Source organism: Pseudocercospora fijiensis (genome assembly GCF_000340215.1).
Source record: "Pseudocercospora fijiensis CIRAD86 unplaced genomic scaffold MYCFIscaffold_4, whole genome shotgun sequence".
Taxonomy (NCBI): Eukaryota; Fungi; Ascomycota; class Dothideomycetes; order Mycosphaerellales; family Mycosphaerellaceae; genus Pseudocercospora; species Pseudocercospora fijiensis.
This window is the reverse complement of record NW_006921535.1, coordinates 183,977-199,021: the sequence shown is the minus strand read 5'-3', so window position 1 is coordinate 199,021 and position 15,045 is coordinate 183,977. Positions and strand designations below refer to the sequence as shown.

Below are 15,045 nucleotides of genomic sequence, written 5' to 3'. Positions count from 1 at the left end.
GATTTACGAAGCTGGGACTGTGAGCACTAGTGCGGCCATGTTGATTAAGTTGCAGCATGAAGGAAGCATTCAGTCAAGATGGAAGACGTTGGCACTTCACCTTTTCAACATCAAGGTAGCCTGCAGCCTGTGCAAGGGCAAGCGCTCCCGGTCATGGTGGACAGGTGAGACGGAATCTCAGATCCTAGGAGGAGCGGGAGAAGGAGAAAAAGCAGCCGAGGGGAAAGAAGCAGCTGGGTGAGATGTAATAATATAACGGAACTCCCGAGAGATCTGTGGACCGCAAGGCGGTGTCTTTTGCGTATAAAGTGATTCAAGTTTTGTGTATAAAGACCAGAAAGAAGAGCATAGTGATGATGAAAGTGTATCTGTCGATGTGGGAATCAGCTCATATGCCTTTACTTCGCTTCTGAGTTTTCGCAGTCCAGTCCACTCACCGCTTCGATCTCGGCGAATCTGTACTCATCCGTGCCAACTCATCACTTTTTCTTTCAGCTGAGAAGTGGATATGAGTGGTGGCTGGGGTGGAAGCGGGTATCCGTTGACCATGGCTGTTTTTAGCAAGGGAGTTGGATGAATGATGGATCGGTGAGTATCATCTTGCTTCTTGCCGCCGAAGCGATGCTGCAGCTAGCCACGGGATTGAGCTGTTGGCTGATGTTGAGCACCGCTACCAAGTGAAACTCTCGAGTTGCTCAAACAAAGGAAACGGGTATCATTCGAACGTGATTTGACCATGTATATGATGACTCCATGCGTAGTTTCCCGCATCCCATCCAAATATACACATGTATCTTGAAACACACACCCGCTCCTCTTCCTGCTCCGCGTACGGATAGCAGCAGCTCTTATCCCCACCCCTTTCAGCTCTTCTGCATCTACGAGAGCGCCTCTTCCGCCTCCTTAGCCGCCTGCTTGGCATTGGCGCCCGCTCTCCAGATTCGTGCTACGGCGGCAGTCAACCCGACATCGTTGGTCTCAAATTCGTACCAGCCCCAGCCGACAATGCCGACAGCGAGCACATTCAACCAGTCAAAAGCTTTTCTCCAGCCGGGTGCTCGCCATGTTGGGATGTAATCGGTGATGACGGATCTGGGTGTAAGTGTCAGTGGGAGTTCTTGCTTTCTTTCGGGTTAGACTGATGAAGCATACTGGAAGCCAATGTATGTATGCAGAATAATCAAGCCGATCAAAGTGCCGTCAAGCAACGGGTTAAGTGATCCAACTGCGAAAGGCATAATCGTCATTGGAATTAAGCCCACGGAGACGAGTCTGGAGCATGCCAATTAGCAAATCCGTCCCTTCTTTCCAATATGCCTGCACGCGATCTCGCCTACCTCTCAGCAGTCCAGTGATAGCTTCCATGGCTCGGGTGCGACTCAGGCACTCTGGTCGGATCGTTCACGGTTCCTTTAATGACCTGTGGCATGGGCGGCAGAATCCTCCTCGCAGCAGAAGTCTGAAATGCTGCTCTCTGTACTGCCCATGTTGGTCTCGAAGTCAATTGCGCTGATTGTCGAAGGGTGGAGTATGCGCGCTTTGAGGAGAGTTGCTCGAGCTGGCGGAGCATCGTGGGACGCAGGGCGGAGGTGGCCATGATTGCGGCGGTGGTGAGAGGTGGGAAGACAGATACACAGATTGTAGAATGCTTCGGGTATCCGGGGTTGCGTCAGCCCACTTCACCCCTCGCCCCAGCTCGGGGATTTAAGCTATACGTAAAATCGCACTTTCCTAGTAGGCCACACGTAAAACTCGACACTACGGTATATTGTAGAGCATATAAGCCGGGAAATTGATAGTGAGTGCGATTACGGTTAAGAAGAAGGCATATTGCGACCGTATATATTAAATTAGACTATATAGACCTACTATTTAGACCTGCTATTGCTACGCTATTAACGACCTTCGCGTATACGCCGCGCTAACTATATAATCGACTACTTTACAAGTCGGTCTATATATCCTTGTTTCTACCTCTTATTAGCTATATTAAGTGTCTTCTTCTAGCTTAATAGGGTTGTCCTTATAGCTAGCGACCTCGCCTCGATAACGGCTAGTTTTCTTCGGAGGCTCGTAGAAATAGCGCTTCCGCTACACCGACTCGTAACGACGGCGAGGGTATATTAAATAAGGCTAAAGTATAGTATATAGACCTTTATTAAGTACCGCCTTATCTTATTATAACTAGTCGAGTCGAGTATTAGGCTCTTACGCGAATAGGCCGTTCAATCGTCGCTTAGGCTTAACGTTAGTCTACGTTAGAAGGTCGCTTTCGTCGTAATTACAAGTACGGCTCGGTAGAGATAGTATTATTGTCGGACTCTAGGTATAGGTAATGTCGCCGCTCTTACTCGTTGCAGTATAGCGCTTATAATCGCTAAGAATGTTAGCGTACGGATTACTAGTCTTCTTTAAGGTAGAGGTATTATTAGAAGTAAGAAGGCGCTTATCGAAGATACGTTATAGTAGCTTATCGATAGGTTACAATTAAATGTCTAACTACTTAGTCTTACTATTATTATTAAAGACAATACGGAAGGCCTTACTATACTTCAATCGATAGGTACGCGCCTTATTATAGGCCCCCTTAGCCTCGCGGAGCATCTTCTAGTATCTATTGTTAGCTAGGTCCTTATCTTGCTAAGTAAGTTATAAACGCAATTTATTAGCCTCGATAGTACCTGCTCGAATAAGCCGATTAGGCTATTCCTTCTACCGCTTCTTTACTCGTTTAATAACGCTCGTAGACTAGTATTTACGCTTGTATTCTTCACCCTTATAGATAGCCGCATTAACTAATATATTATACGCCTCTTCTGCTTATTTTATAGGTAACGAGGAAAACGGGTTAAATAATAGTAATGTACCCTACGGGGCTGTCTTTAGATAAGAACGTCGGAAGGCCTTACGGGCTTCTATAGTACTACGAGACGCCTTAATCGTACGAGGGCTAGTCGTAGTATTAAGGAGCTATTATAGCAATTCGAGGGTCGGTGTTCGCTAAGGCGGCAGAGGCGGTAATAATAGTAGACCTTAAGCAATTAGGTTTTCGAGATCCCTAATATAGTAGCGACGGTTAGCGAGACACTAGCCTTCCGGATCGATAATAGTAGGCTTAGTAGAACGTTCTTCCTTAACCGACGCGATATGCTCCTACTAAGCCGCCTCCGCTATTGCTAGTAATTCCTTATGCCGGGCCTCCTCCTATACTAATTCGCCCTTAATTACTTGCTAGTTCTAGTTATAGTTAGTAGCTCTATACTAATCTCGAATATGCTTATAAGGAACCTCCCTATTAAGTAGGAATATACTAGTCTTCCGGAATGCCGACCTTATATTATAGGAGGTAAATGTTTTAGCCCGAATAGCTAAGAGGGCCTCGATAAACTTAGGTATTCTAAACTCGCTAACTCTACGGTATGTAGCGTTTAATACCGCTTGCCTATGCCTTAACTTATATACCTAGAAGAGGACAACATCTAAAGGCTATATAAAGTGTAAGGTATATAGTTATAGGCCCTATAATTGGATCTTATATCGCTTTGCAAAGGCTGCAAACTCCTTAAAGCAATAAGAGCCGTAGTTATCGCATAGGAGCACCCTCTATTCTTCTAAATCTTTAGGCCTCGTCTTCCGCTTAAACTAGCGGATATAGTGCATTGCGGTGTCGTTAGTTATATAGCTAGACTTATTAATAGTAATTAAGAAGTTATCCTTGCCTAAGAACGAGGGCGTTAGTTAGCAAGCGAGTAACGTTGTTATTGCCTTAGGCAGTTGCCTTACCTTCTTTTAGTACCTACCGCTCTTAAACTATTATATCTTTAACAATCAACTAATAATCTATTACCTTACCGAAGGCGTTAACGGTCTCGACGACAGTTACGTACGTACGGTTACTATTATACTCGGTCTAGGCGCGCCGCTTCGTATCTATTGTAACGATATACTTATTGCTACTAATTCTAATCCGGAAGCTAGTCTCGTCGAAATTCTATAGGTTCCGCGGCTTTATACTAAGTCGCCTTATTATAGCCTCGAAGCGGTTAAACTAGCTCCTTATCGTCGAAGGGTCGTAAGCCTCTTTACGCTATACCTCGATAGGTTTAGACTTAACTTTACTAAGTCTATAGCGCTTAAGAAAGCGGTCCGCCTAATCTACGCTAAATAGTAGTATTATATCCCTCGAAACCCCTTCTAGTAGCAGGCTTACTAGTATCTCTATCGCTATAGTAGCGATTAACGCTACCGGTAGGAATATGCCTATTGCGTCCCTCTTTTAATAATAATCCGCTAGAGCTAGCTCTTAAGACTTATCTAGCTTAGTATTCGTCTAAGGACGATTAAATAGCGATCTACGGCCCCTTAACCGCTAGTAAATATAATAATATAGGCTAGTTGCTTTCTTACTCTTATAAAGCGCTCGAATACTAACCTTCTTATTATCCGATTTAGCCTCTAACTCGCGGTACCTCGAAACGACTCGATCTACTACCCTCTCTGCCCTCTCCGTCTTAGTTAACCGCTCGGCTCGTATCCTCTTTACGTTTTTGCCCTTATTACGCCCTATACTAAGTTTTGTATATAATCTATATAGTAAAACATAAGAAATAGGAGGAATACACGCTTTAGAATGAGGTAGACGCGCCTGCTAAGGATTATATAAGAAATAGCGATAGTGAGGTCTATAGCTACTACATACTCGGATAACCTTACTAATACGATATTTAGACTCGCGGTTTAATACTGTATAGACCTAGATACCTATATAGGACTGGAACATCGACAGTATCGAGTTTTACGTATAGCCTACTAGGAAAAGGCGATTTTACGTATGGCTTAAACCCCCGCGACAGCGGGTGTGAAGTGACTGACGAAACCCCGGATATGTCGTCGTCGAGGATCGTAAAGACCTCGGGAATAGTCGCTTTGGTCAGCTCAATTGTTATTGGTTCGCTTTGTGATATGGAGTTTTGGCCAGCATATGTGAGAAGTGAGAGAAGAAAGGCCCTCAACGGTAGAATGCTAATATGTGCGATACGCTCGCTAAATTGCCTAGGAATTGATCATATGGCAAGTGTGAAATGTTTTCGCAAAGAGTTGCTGATGTTGTGTGGCATCTGGTACGCTGTCCACACATTTTGTCCACCGCATCGCCGGCCGTGACGGAACGCCGAGAAAGTGTTTGAATGTTTGAATGTTTGACTACACCCAACCGCATCCCATCCCTCGCGCACCACACATTCCCGGCTATGGCATCAAGAAGGCTCGCGCTGAGCGTACAGACAGGCCTCCGCGCCCAGAGAGCCATCAACGCCGTCAAGCCGCGATCAAACATCACCCGCCGCGCCCTGGCAACTCCTGTTAGCCATGGATCCACCACCGAGTCGACCACCTTGAGCAATGGCTTCACCGTACGCTGCCATTGACCCCCGAAAATCATGCCAAAAGGCAGTATAGCTGATAAACATTGTCCAGATCGCGACCGAGTACTCCCCATACGCGCAAACCTCCACCGTCGGAGTCTGGATCGACGCCGGCTCGCGCGCAGAAACTGACAAGACCAATGGTACCGCACACTTTCTCGAACATCTCGCCTTCAAAGGCACGCAAAAGCGCAGCCAGTCGCAATTAGAACTTGAGATTGAGAACATGGGCGGTCACCTCAATGCCTACACTTCCCGCGAAAACACCGTCTACTACGCAAAGTCCTTCAACAGCGATGTCCCTCAATCCGTCGACATCCTCGCCGATATCCTCCAGAACAGCAAGCTCGAGAACTCTGCTATTGAGCGCGAGCGAGACGTTATTCTCCGGGAACAAGAGGAGGTCGACAAGCAATTGGAGGAAGTGGTTTTCGACCATCTCCATGCCACTGCTTTCCAGAACCAGCCACTCGGCCGCACCATCTTGGGACCAAAAGAGAACATCCTCAGCATCTCCCGCGATGATCTGACCAACTACATCAAGACCAACTACACTGCTGACCGCATGGTCTTGGTTGGCGCAGGTGGTGTGCCACACGAGCAGCTTGTAAAGCTTGCCGAGCAGTACTTTGGCAACATCCCAGCATACAACCCGAACGCGCAGAACAACGCCTACGTGCGAGGTCTTGAGTCCAAGCCTGATTTTGTTGGATCGGAGGTCCGGATACGAGATGACACGATGCCAACTGCCAACATCGCCATCGCCGTGGAGGGTGTGAGCTGGAAGGACGACGACTACTTCACTGCTCTTGTAACTCAAGCCATTGTTGGGAACTGGGATCGTAGCATGGGCAACTCGCCGTACCTCGGCAGCAAACTCTCCACCTTCATTCACGACCACAAGCTCGCCAACTCGTTCATGTCATTCTCCACATCATATTCCGATACTGGCCTCTGGGGTATCTACATGGTGACTGACGCTGTCACTCGTATTGACGATCTTGTCCACTTCACGCTCCGGGAATGGTCGCGTCTCTCCTTCAACGTTACTGAAGCCGAGACGGAACGCGCCAAGCAGCAACTCAAGGCTAGCATTCTCCTTTCCCTTGACGGCACCACTTCCGTGGCAGAGGATATTGGCCGACAGATCATCACCACTGGACGTCGCTTGAGCCCCGAGGAGGTCGAGAGAGTGGTTGGCAGCATCACGGCACAGGACGTCATGCGATTTGCGCAGAACAAGCTGTGGGATCGCGATGTTGCCGTTTCCGCCGTTGGACAAATCGAGGGTCTCCTCGACTACAACAGAATTCGAGGTGACATGAGCCGAAATCTGTCGTAGAGAACGGAGGGTTCAAGATGAGGAAGACGACGCTATAGGAAGCGTGGATAGAGCAATGGAGAGCATACAACAAAGAGAGAAACACAGTGTAATCTCATAGAAACGCCCACTCCACGACTCCGCTTCCCTTGGCTGTTTGTAGGTAGGCCGGGAGGGAGCGGTAGACGGTTCTGTGTATATCTAGCGCCTGATGAATTTTTGAACTCACTTTTCATTGGCTACGGCGAGTATGAAGCGCGACAAGAGAGGTTGACCATGAAGTAGTAGTATGATCGGTCTCAACGCGAAGACTGTCACATCCGCATCCGAGCGACTTCTTCCAGCGATCTGCATCAGCCTTCTCCATGTGTGCATGAAGGCGATTGACAGGGAGCACAGAAACAGCAACGGCGTTCGCAACGGTGTCACGGCATGGTGCTTGGCATTTGCTTGGCCTCGAGAAGTGCAGCTTTGAGATTACGGCTGTTTCGTCTTGAATACCACACCCACGCCCACATAGGTATGGCGAAGAGGTATGTATGTTGGCTGAATGCACTTGAGGATTCCAGGCTGATGGGTAGAAACCGGTAGTGTGTACTGTAGCGTGCGTGGCGTGGCGTGGCGAGCAGATATCATCCATGTCTAGAATAGAAGATGCAGGAATCCTTGTCAGGCGTGGTGATGGTGGATGTGAAGCGAGATTTCATCCTCAGTTCAGCGTGCTGTTGCGTGGAAGCGACATCACTTATCTTCATGCGGACTTCACCAGGTACAAACACCTGCACACTCCTTTGCGTGCGTGTGCGTGTGCGTGTTAGAGAGACTAGGTCCCGTCGTTTTCTGCACGCGCGTTGTTCTTTCCTTCTTCATATGGCTGGCTGTTGCTGCTGCTCAATTCTTCTTCTTCCACCTTCACTCCTTCCTTCCTTCCTTCCTTCGTTCCGCAGCCGAAAAAAAATGCGCTTCTTCTTCTTGATTTTTCCCCCCTTTCTCGTTCTCGCCCAGCAATACGCCGGCGACACCATCATCAGCGGCGCGAATTTGCCCCCCGTCGCAGGCGCGGAAGTCGCGTTTTTCAAAATTTTCGATCCGACCGGCGCCAACGAGCATCTTACTTTGATCAACTACTATTCTCTCGGCTCGGATGGACATCGGATTGTGGAGGGCAAGGTTCGGAGGGCGGTTATTGTGCTGCATGGGCTTTTGAGGGATCCGTGGAATTATGAGAATGATGTGAGTTTTTTGGACGTGTTTTTTGATGTTGGGGGAGGGAAGAGGTTGGGTGGTGGTGAGGAGATGGGATGGAAGAGGTGGGATGGGATGGGATGGGAGAGGTGGATACGCTGATGCGAGAGTATCGACTTTTTTTAGACGACTGAGCACGAAGCCAACAATTGATGCTGATGCTGATGCTAACGATGATGCTTTTGCAGATGCTCACGGCTCTGGCACAAGCCCATGCTGGAAATGCCGACATCTCCGCCGACTCTGTCGCCGTCATCGCGCCCTATTTCACCAATGGAGCTGACAAGAACACGGCCTATCCATGGACTGAAGGCCTCAAAGCCGGTCGAGGCAGCACCTCCAACGCCCTTGTCTGGTCTGGCTCTCAGTGGTCCGCCGGCGCCAACAACCAATACCCAGTTTCCAGCACGAACACTTCCAGCTTCTTCGTCCTCGACACACTGATCAGCTATTTCGACGATAAGACGCTCTTTCCAAACTTGAAGCAGATCGTGGTCGCTGGCCACTCCATGGGTGGGCAGATGGTACAGCGATATGCTTCAGTCTCAACTCTGCAAACGACGAGCCCCGTCACTTACTGGATAGGCAATCCTAACAGCTATGCCTGGCTCAGTACTGATCGCCCTCTGTCGACCTCCGCCTGTGCCGCATATGACAATTACCGCGAGGGCTACGCTAACTACGACACTTACGGTGATGCAATGACTTACGGCAGTGCGCTGGTAGCACAAGGTCGCCAGGCCATCGGCTACAACTATGGTCAGAAGCAGATCGCTTATGCTCGCGCGCTACTCGATCACGGAGACCACTCGACCGACTGTGCCGCAAGCACGACAGGTGCTGACCGTCACGAGCGATTCTTCTTCTTCATCAAAGCCTTTGCTCCATCTTGCACCGATCCTGCAGGCGTCAATTGCGACACTGTCGACCTGATCAACGTCTCGCATGACAATGGTCAAATGTTCAATTCTCCAGCTGGCCAGGCACGACTCTTCACCGACAACTTCTACGGCGATGGATCCCGAGCTTTTGACTTCGGCTACCCACGCCAGCAGGGAGGCGACGACCCCTACCCAGATCCAAACCAAGTCAGCATCTCAGGCAAAAGCATCACAGGCAACTGGAATGGAATGACATACCAAGGCTGCTGGACAAATCAAGCCCCCACCACACCCTCCGCCCTCCCGACTCTACTCTACGACAATTCCGGAAACTCCATCGAAGGCTGCACGAGCGGCTGTCAAAATGCGGGATACGCGATCGCTGGGGTACAGAACAGCACGCAATGTTTCTGCGGCAACGCCCTCAATTCGCAGAGCGCCGTCTTGGTCGTCGACAGTAGCTGCAGATTGCCCTGTCCTGGCAATGGGTATGAGATTTGTGGCTCGAATGGGAGGTTGAGTGTCTTTGCCGCTACGTACCCGGCTTTTGAGTAGTGCTCTTTCCGGGATGTGAGGTTGAAGGGATTGTAATGAGGTGGGAGGGTGTTTGCGATGCTTTTTTTTTCCATGTTAATGAGAGAGAGAGATTCCGGCTGAGGAAAACAGAAAGAAATCGGCTGGGCTGTGATGTATAGATATGAAAAGAGTATAGATTATCTAGACTTTGACTTTACGGAACTCTGTGAAGGAGGAGGTCGTCTCGTCTCGTCTCTTCGGTGGAGGTTTTGGAATACATGTCTCGCTCACGCACCACAATCGGCCATCAAATTTCGCTGAGCTGAGCTGTTGGTGTAACAAGTCATACTTCGATATATACATCTAAATTTATCGCGCTGACGTGAGCCTCACATACACCTCGATTAAGCGAGATGGCGGACGGCGGTGATCCCTAAAAACGGGATCTAACTGGTCAAAGCTAGCGTACTGCCTAAAGGAATTATCCGTACCTTTAAAAAGTTTACGTCTAACGCTTTTAAGCTAGCTGCCGTTTACGGGGATTACCCCCGTCCGCTATCTCGCTTAATCGGGGTATACTCTAGATCTACGAGATTTCTAGTTATCTACGAGGATTAGGGTTCTAAACCTATACGTAAGTCTTACAAAACCTAATATAAGGCAGGGGTTTAAGCTTTATATAGCCTTATAATTTGTATATTAGACGATTATCTCGACCTATATAGCTTATATCGATCTCTACTCTAATAGATAGATTATATAGGCCTTACTAAGAGGGACTAGTAGGCAATTTTTAAGGCTCCTACCTACTACCTTAGTAGAACTATAGCTATAGAAGCCTATTTAGACTATATTACGACTAAGGCTTTTAGAAGATATCTCGAGTAGGGGATTAAGAAATCTTAGTAGAATAGTCTTATTATCTTTATCTAGGTCTAGAACTACTAGCTCTCTAGGCCTAAGACTACTCTATAAGGCTTTAGAAGACCTTTAGATAATTAGAAAGTTATATACTCTAGAATTAGGTTCGATAGCTAAATTTATTTAGTCCTATAATCTTATATACTATTTTATATAGTTTTATAAGCTTATATACTTAATCCCTGCCTTATATTAGATATAAGGTTTTATATATCGAACTCTAATAAGGATATAGATCCTCGACGTTAGACGATTCGTAAGCTCTAAGCTTTAAGTAAAGCTCCTAAGATATTTAACGAGATTTTAAATAAAGTTAAGGCTCTACGTAAATACCCCTAATAACTGCTTCTACTACTATTATAAACGTCTAATAGCTAAGGAAAGACGTACGTAGGTCGAGTTAATAATAGAGGCTCGAAGATAGAATAATAACTATAGTTAGATAGTAGCGGAAGTCGATAAAGCGAGTAAAGAGGATTAAGAAGTATTCTTCGATATAGAGGAGACCTAATTAAGGAGCTAACCTAAGAATACCTATATAACCGTTAATTAGTACTATACTTATCTTGTCTTTAAATCGATATATAAGACTATATAGGAGTAGTAGCGAGAATCCCTTTTCTCTATATAAGAGGGTTTTAGAGAGTAGTATTATAGCTTTATTAGTTTAAGATGCTAAAATTCTAGTCTTAGATTATAGAAAGAGCAGATTATAACAAGGTAGGCGTAGCGAGAGTTATACGTTTACGACCGCGATATTTGTGTAAATAATAGGAGCTAAGGGGTAAGTTAGTAGATAAAGAGGTGCTATATCTTAAAGTTTTAGTTAGTAATTTTCGGGTTAAGGAGAGGATACGAAGAGGATATAGAGAAGCGCTAGTGCGCGATATAGCTAGTAGAGGACGAGCGATAGGGAAGAAGAGTTTGTAGGTTTATTATTAGATTAGGAATAGAGATAGGTTAGTAAGGTAAGTTTCGTAGAAGCTTCGTTAGGGAAGGGATCTAATATAGGGTCGTTAGTAACGTATACAAGGAGGACTTCGTAATGCTACCCCTTCGTTAGCGCGGATTTATAAGCACCTCGTCGTTTTGTATCGATACTTTATCGAATTAATATACGCCCTATAGCGATACGATTATACTAATTTTTGCACTAAAATAATCGCAGCATCCGGTTCTATAATTCTATAATCGTTGCTAATATATTATAATAGAATGTAGTAATATAGAAATAGGTAGTATAAAGCCTAGTCGAATAGCTAAGTACCGCTAAGCTAAGCTCGGCAACCTCCGAGCTTCTATAAAAGGGTAGAATTAGGCTAGCTACTAGCCCTCGACACTAGGAATACACTATCTATACTATATGTAGACATACTAAATAGCGTAAATAAAGGGTCTTAATATATACAACAAGCATATATAATATAAAGATAAAGTATTACAGAACGGTAATAGTACGATAGTAGATATATATACTAGAAAGCTAGCTTCCCTAAATTCGGACTTTGGCCGAAGCCGCTATTCTAAGTATACTTAATCGACCGAGATACGTCGATTAAGTATACTTTCAACAATTAATAGGTGTTTCTCGGCTTCTAATTAGTCGACGGCTTTTCTATTAGATTTAGAGGGCTTTAGGCGGCTTTATTATCCCTAAAGAAGCCTCTATCGTATATATCCTATATAGATAACTACTCCCTATTTAAACGTAGATTAGCTTGCCGCGGATCGAGGAGTTCGACGTCGCTATTATCTTCTACTAAGAATAGAACCTTACCGTCTAGTTTATCGTTAGCATTATTTGCCTCCTATTTAACCTCGTCCGTTAGGTCTACTATATAGTTAAGCGTAAGGAGGGCGTCGATAGCGGCCTTGTTAGTAACGTCCGCCTTACTTGCTATCCGCTTAAGTATAGCAATCTTCTCTTTAGCTATCTTAAGCTTAGTCTACTTAGTCTGCTATAGATCTTTAGCGTACTTAGTAACCTTCTCGGCTTGTTTAAAGGCCTCAACTCGAGCCTCGAGTTACTATATATATTAAAGGGCTTTACTAACGTATATTAAAGCCGCGTTTGCAGGTAAGCGCTTACCTATTATAAGATACCGGATATCTCGCATATGCTAGCTCTCGGTCTTATAAGCTACTTTATACTCCTTCCGCAACTAAGTAAGCTTAGTAATAAGGTAAATACGCTCCTTACGAGCCGTCCTATTCTATTAAGCGGTAAGGGTTAACCTTCGCTTGCGTATAAGCTAAAGGGCTCTAAGGTCTTCCTTTACTAATTGTCGGAGCTTCTCGTATTTAGACTTCTAAGTAGCCTCTGCTAATATAGAGTCTATAACGTCTATTGTATAGACCTTAGCTTTGCTAATAACGTGTTCAAGCTCTTTGTTACGTATCTTCTATCTAAGGGTATACCGGAGCTCTTTATTCTCTCGGACAATTATATAATATTAGTTAAGGAGTACCTAAGCCGCCTTAACTGTCTTCTTAAACTTGTTAACTACTCGTTTGTTGTAGATAGCTAGTTGCAGGCCGCAGGTATAAGGCAGGTAAGTATACCCGAGGTTGTTAAAGGTAGATTGTAAGCTCTAGAAGTCTACCTTCTTAGCCGTTGTCTTTAGTCGTTTATAGCTTATTAGTATAGAAGGATTGCTACTAAACAGGAGGCGCTTTACTAGTGTAACCGGTTGCTAGCGGAGTTCTTACAGTAGTAGCCTTCGTAGCGTTAGTAGTAGACCTGTAACTAGTATTCTTGCTGCCGGTAGTATATTAATTAGTAACGATTCTACCCCTTCTTGCCGCCGTAGTAGTAGAGGTATTATAGGCCGAAAGGACCGTAGAAGCTTGCTAATTACTCGCTCTGCGTCGACTAGCACTATACCTATCCCTTTAAAGGCCTTCGTTATAATCTTAGGTATAAAGACTTCTTTGTATAGGTTAGAGTAAATTTCTAAGAAGTTAGTCTTAGTAACGGTTGCTAGACTATAATCGGCATAGCGCTGCATTAACTAGCTCGAATAGGCTAGTTTGCAAGGTCTAAATACGCTATAATCCAAAGGTTAGTAGTAAGCGGTTAAATAGCTTAGAAGGTATAAGCATAGTATACGATTAGCTAAGGCATACTATAGGAAACTAAATGACTTGTAACTGTCGTAACCGTCTATTATTAGCAATCGCTATTTGCCTTCTTTGCTCGGAGGGCAACGGATATTATAATGCTATATCTATTAAGCGGCAATCTTAGTATTAGACTAGCTATTGTTAGTTATAGCGAAGCTAGTACCTATATACTAGAATTAGCGCTAGAATTGCCGTAACAACGCTTTAGTAACCTGTCTCGCCTTGAATACGAAGAATAGAGGTATATAATAACTATCGGCTCGAATAGCTTTAATAGTTGTTATCTACTTACAACCGCTAGGTTATCGTATAAAGGTAGACCTAGCTTTACGCGTATAAATAACGACCTAGAAGTTGCGCTCGTAATAACTAGTAAGGTATCCGGCTTCGTTAAAATTGGCTATGTCTTCTACTATAATATTATACTCTTTTATCGTATCCGCTAGCTTCTTAAAGTATTTAATTAGTACCTCCGGATTATTAGCAACGCTACGGCGGTAGTAGTCTATTATAGTAGTCTACCGAAGGCGTAGGTTGTCGTCTTATTTAACGAAGCGAGCCGGCTAGTAGACGCCTATAGGAGGTGTTATAAGAGGGTTATAATCCGGATCTATAGCAAGTATCTGCTCTACCTACCCTCGAATAGTCTTATACCTTAGTAGAAACCCTATTCCGATTATTCTTAGTATTAGCTCTTTTAGAGTAGCTCTTTATATACTATTTAGTCGCTTCTAGCCCTCTCTATATTATACGGAGCTATTATAGAGGCTACGGACTCGGTCGTTAAAGGTTATATAGGGGATTTCGAAGTCCTAATAGTAGGCGACTTTAGACTCGTATTCGCCGGCTCGGAAGCGCTCGATTGCCCTTCGGAGCTTCGCTTCTTTATTAGATAAGGAAAGGGCATTCTAGGATACATATTTAGACTTTATTTTATCGCTATTATAGTAGTATATAGCCGGTTAATGAAATTGAATAGTATAGTCGCATTTGCGACTATAGGAGGTATTGCTTATCGAGGTTCGCGGAGGTTACCGCTTTCTAATTAATGCTAAACTAACTACTAATCGTTTAGCGTCTACCGGAAACAGCTAGTAGCGGCCCTTCCTACTACGCTAACGAAGAGGGTAGCATTACGAAGTCCTCCTTATATACGTTATCCGGGGTTTCGTTAGTTATACTTTATCCCGCGGTCGCGGGGATTTAAACTATACGTAAAATCGTACTTTCTTAGTAGGCTATACGTAAATCTCGATATAATCGTATATTCTAGTCCTATTCGGATCTCTAGGTAGGTATAGTAAGGAACCGCGAGTCTAAATATTATATATATAGCCTTATCCGAGTGTATAGTAGCTATAGACCTTACTACCGCCGTTTTCTTATATAATCCTTAGTAGGCGCGTCTACCTTATTCTAAGGCGCGTACCGCGCAATAGAGGCTAAATCGGGCTATCGGCTAAGAAGGTCAGTATTCGCGCACTCTATAAGGCCGAGAAGAGAGGTCCTACGGTCGTAATTTAGTTGCTAATATACCGGAAATCTACTGTTTCTTGTCTCTTATTCTACTTATGTTTAGTCTCCTATTATATATGCTCTGCAACATTGCTGTCGT

At 45.0% G+C, this 15,045-nt stretch overlaps 4 protein-coding genes across 4 annotated transcripts; 3 read left to right on the top strand and 1 right to left on the bottom strand.

Moving 5' to 3' along the window:
- Positions 1 to 37: 37 nt before the first annotated feature.
- MYCFIDRAFT_174114 (uncharacterized protein) lies at positions 38 to 799 on the top strand (the record flags this gene model as incomplete). The annotated part of the gene is made up of 5 exons (XM_007927858.1): positions 38 to 237; positions 272 to 350; positions 388 to 534; positions 562 to 677; positions 706 to 799. 5 exons carry the CDS (start codon positions 38 to 40, stop codon positions 797 to 799), a joined length of 636 nt encoding a protein of 211 aa, XP_007926049.1.
- MYCFIDRAFT_50482 (uncharacterized protein) lies at positions 715 to 1,589 on the bottom strand. The gene is made up of 3 exons (XM_007927648.1): positions 1,338 to 1,589; positions 1,153 to 1,272; positions 715 to 1,092 (listed from the first exon to the last, which is right to left on the bottom strand). Exons 1-3 carry the CDS (start codon positions 1,568 to 1,570, stop codon positions 879 to 881), a joined length of 567 nt encoding a protein of 188 aa, XP_007925839.1. The 5' UTR covers positions 1,571 to 1,589; the 3' UTR covers positions 715 to 878.
- A 3,624-nt stretch (positions 1,590 to 5,213) lies between these two features.
- Positions 5,214 to 7,068, top strand: MYCFIDRAFT_87169 (uncharacterized protein). The gene is made up of 2 exons (XM_007927857.1): positions 5,214 to 5,411; positions 5,476 to 7,068. The coding sequence occupies exons 1-2, from the start codon at positions 5,250 to 5,252 to the stop codon at positions 6,763 to 6,765; spliced, it is 1,452 nt and encodes a 483-aa protein (XP_007926048.1). The 5' UTR covers positions 5,214 to 5,249; the 3' UTR covers positions 6,766 to 7,068.
- A 633-nt stretch (positions 7,069 to 7,701) lies between these two features.
- MYCFIDRAFT_78988 (uncharacterized protein) lies at positions 7,702 to 9,425 on the top strand (the record flags this gene model as incomplete). Its single annotated transcript, XM_007927763.1, has 2 exons — positions 7,702 to 7,977; positions 8,178 to 9,425. The coding sequence occupies 2 exons, from the start codon at positions 7,702 to 7,704 to the stop codon at positions 9,423 to 9,425; spliced, it is 1,524 nt and encodes a 507-aa protein (XP_007925954.1).
- Between the last annotated feature and the right edge of the window lie 5,620 nt (positions 9,426 to 15,045).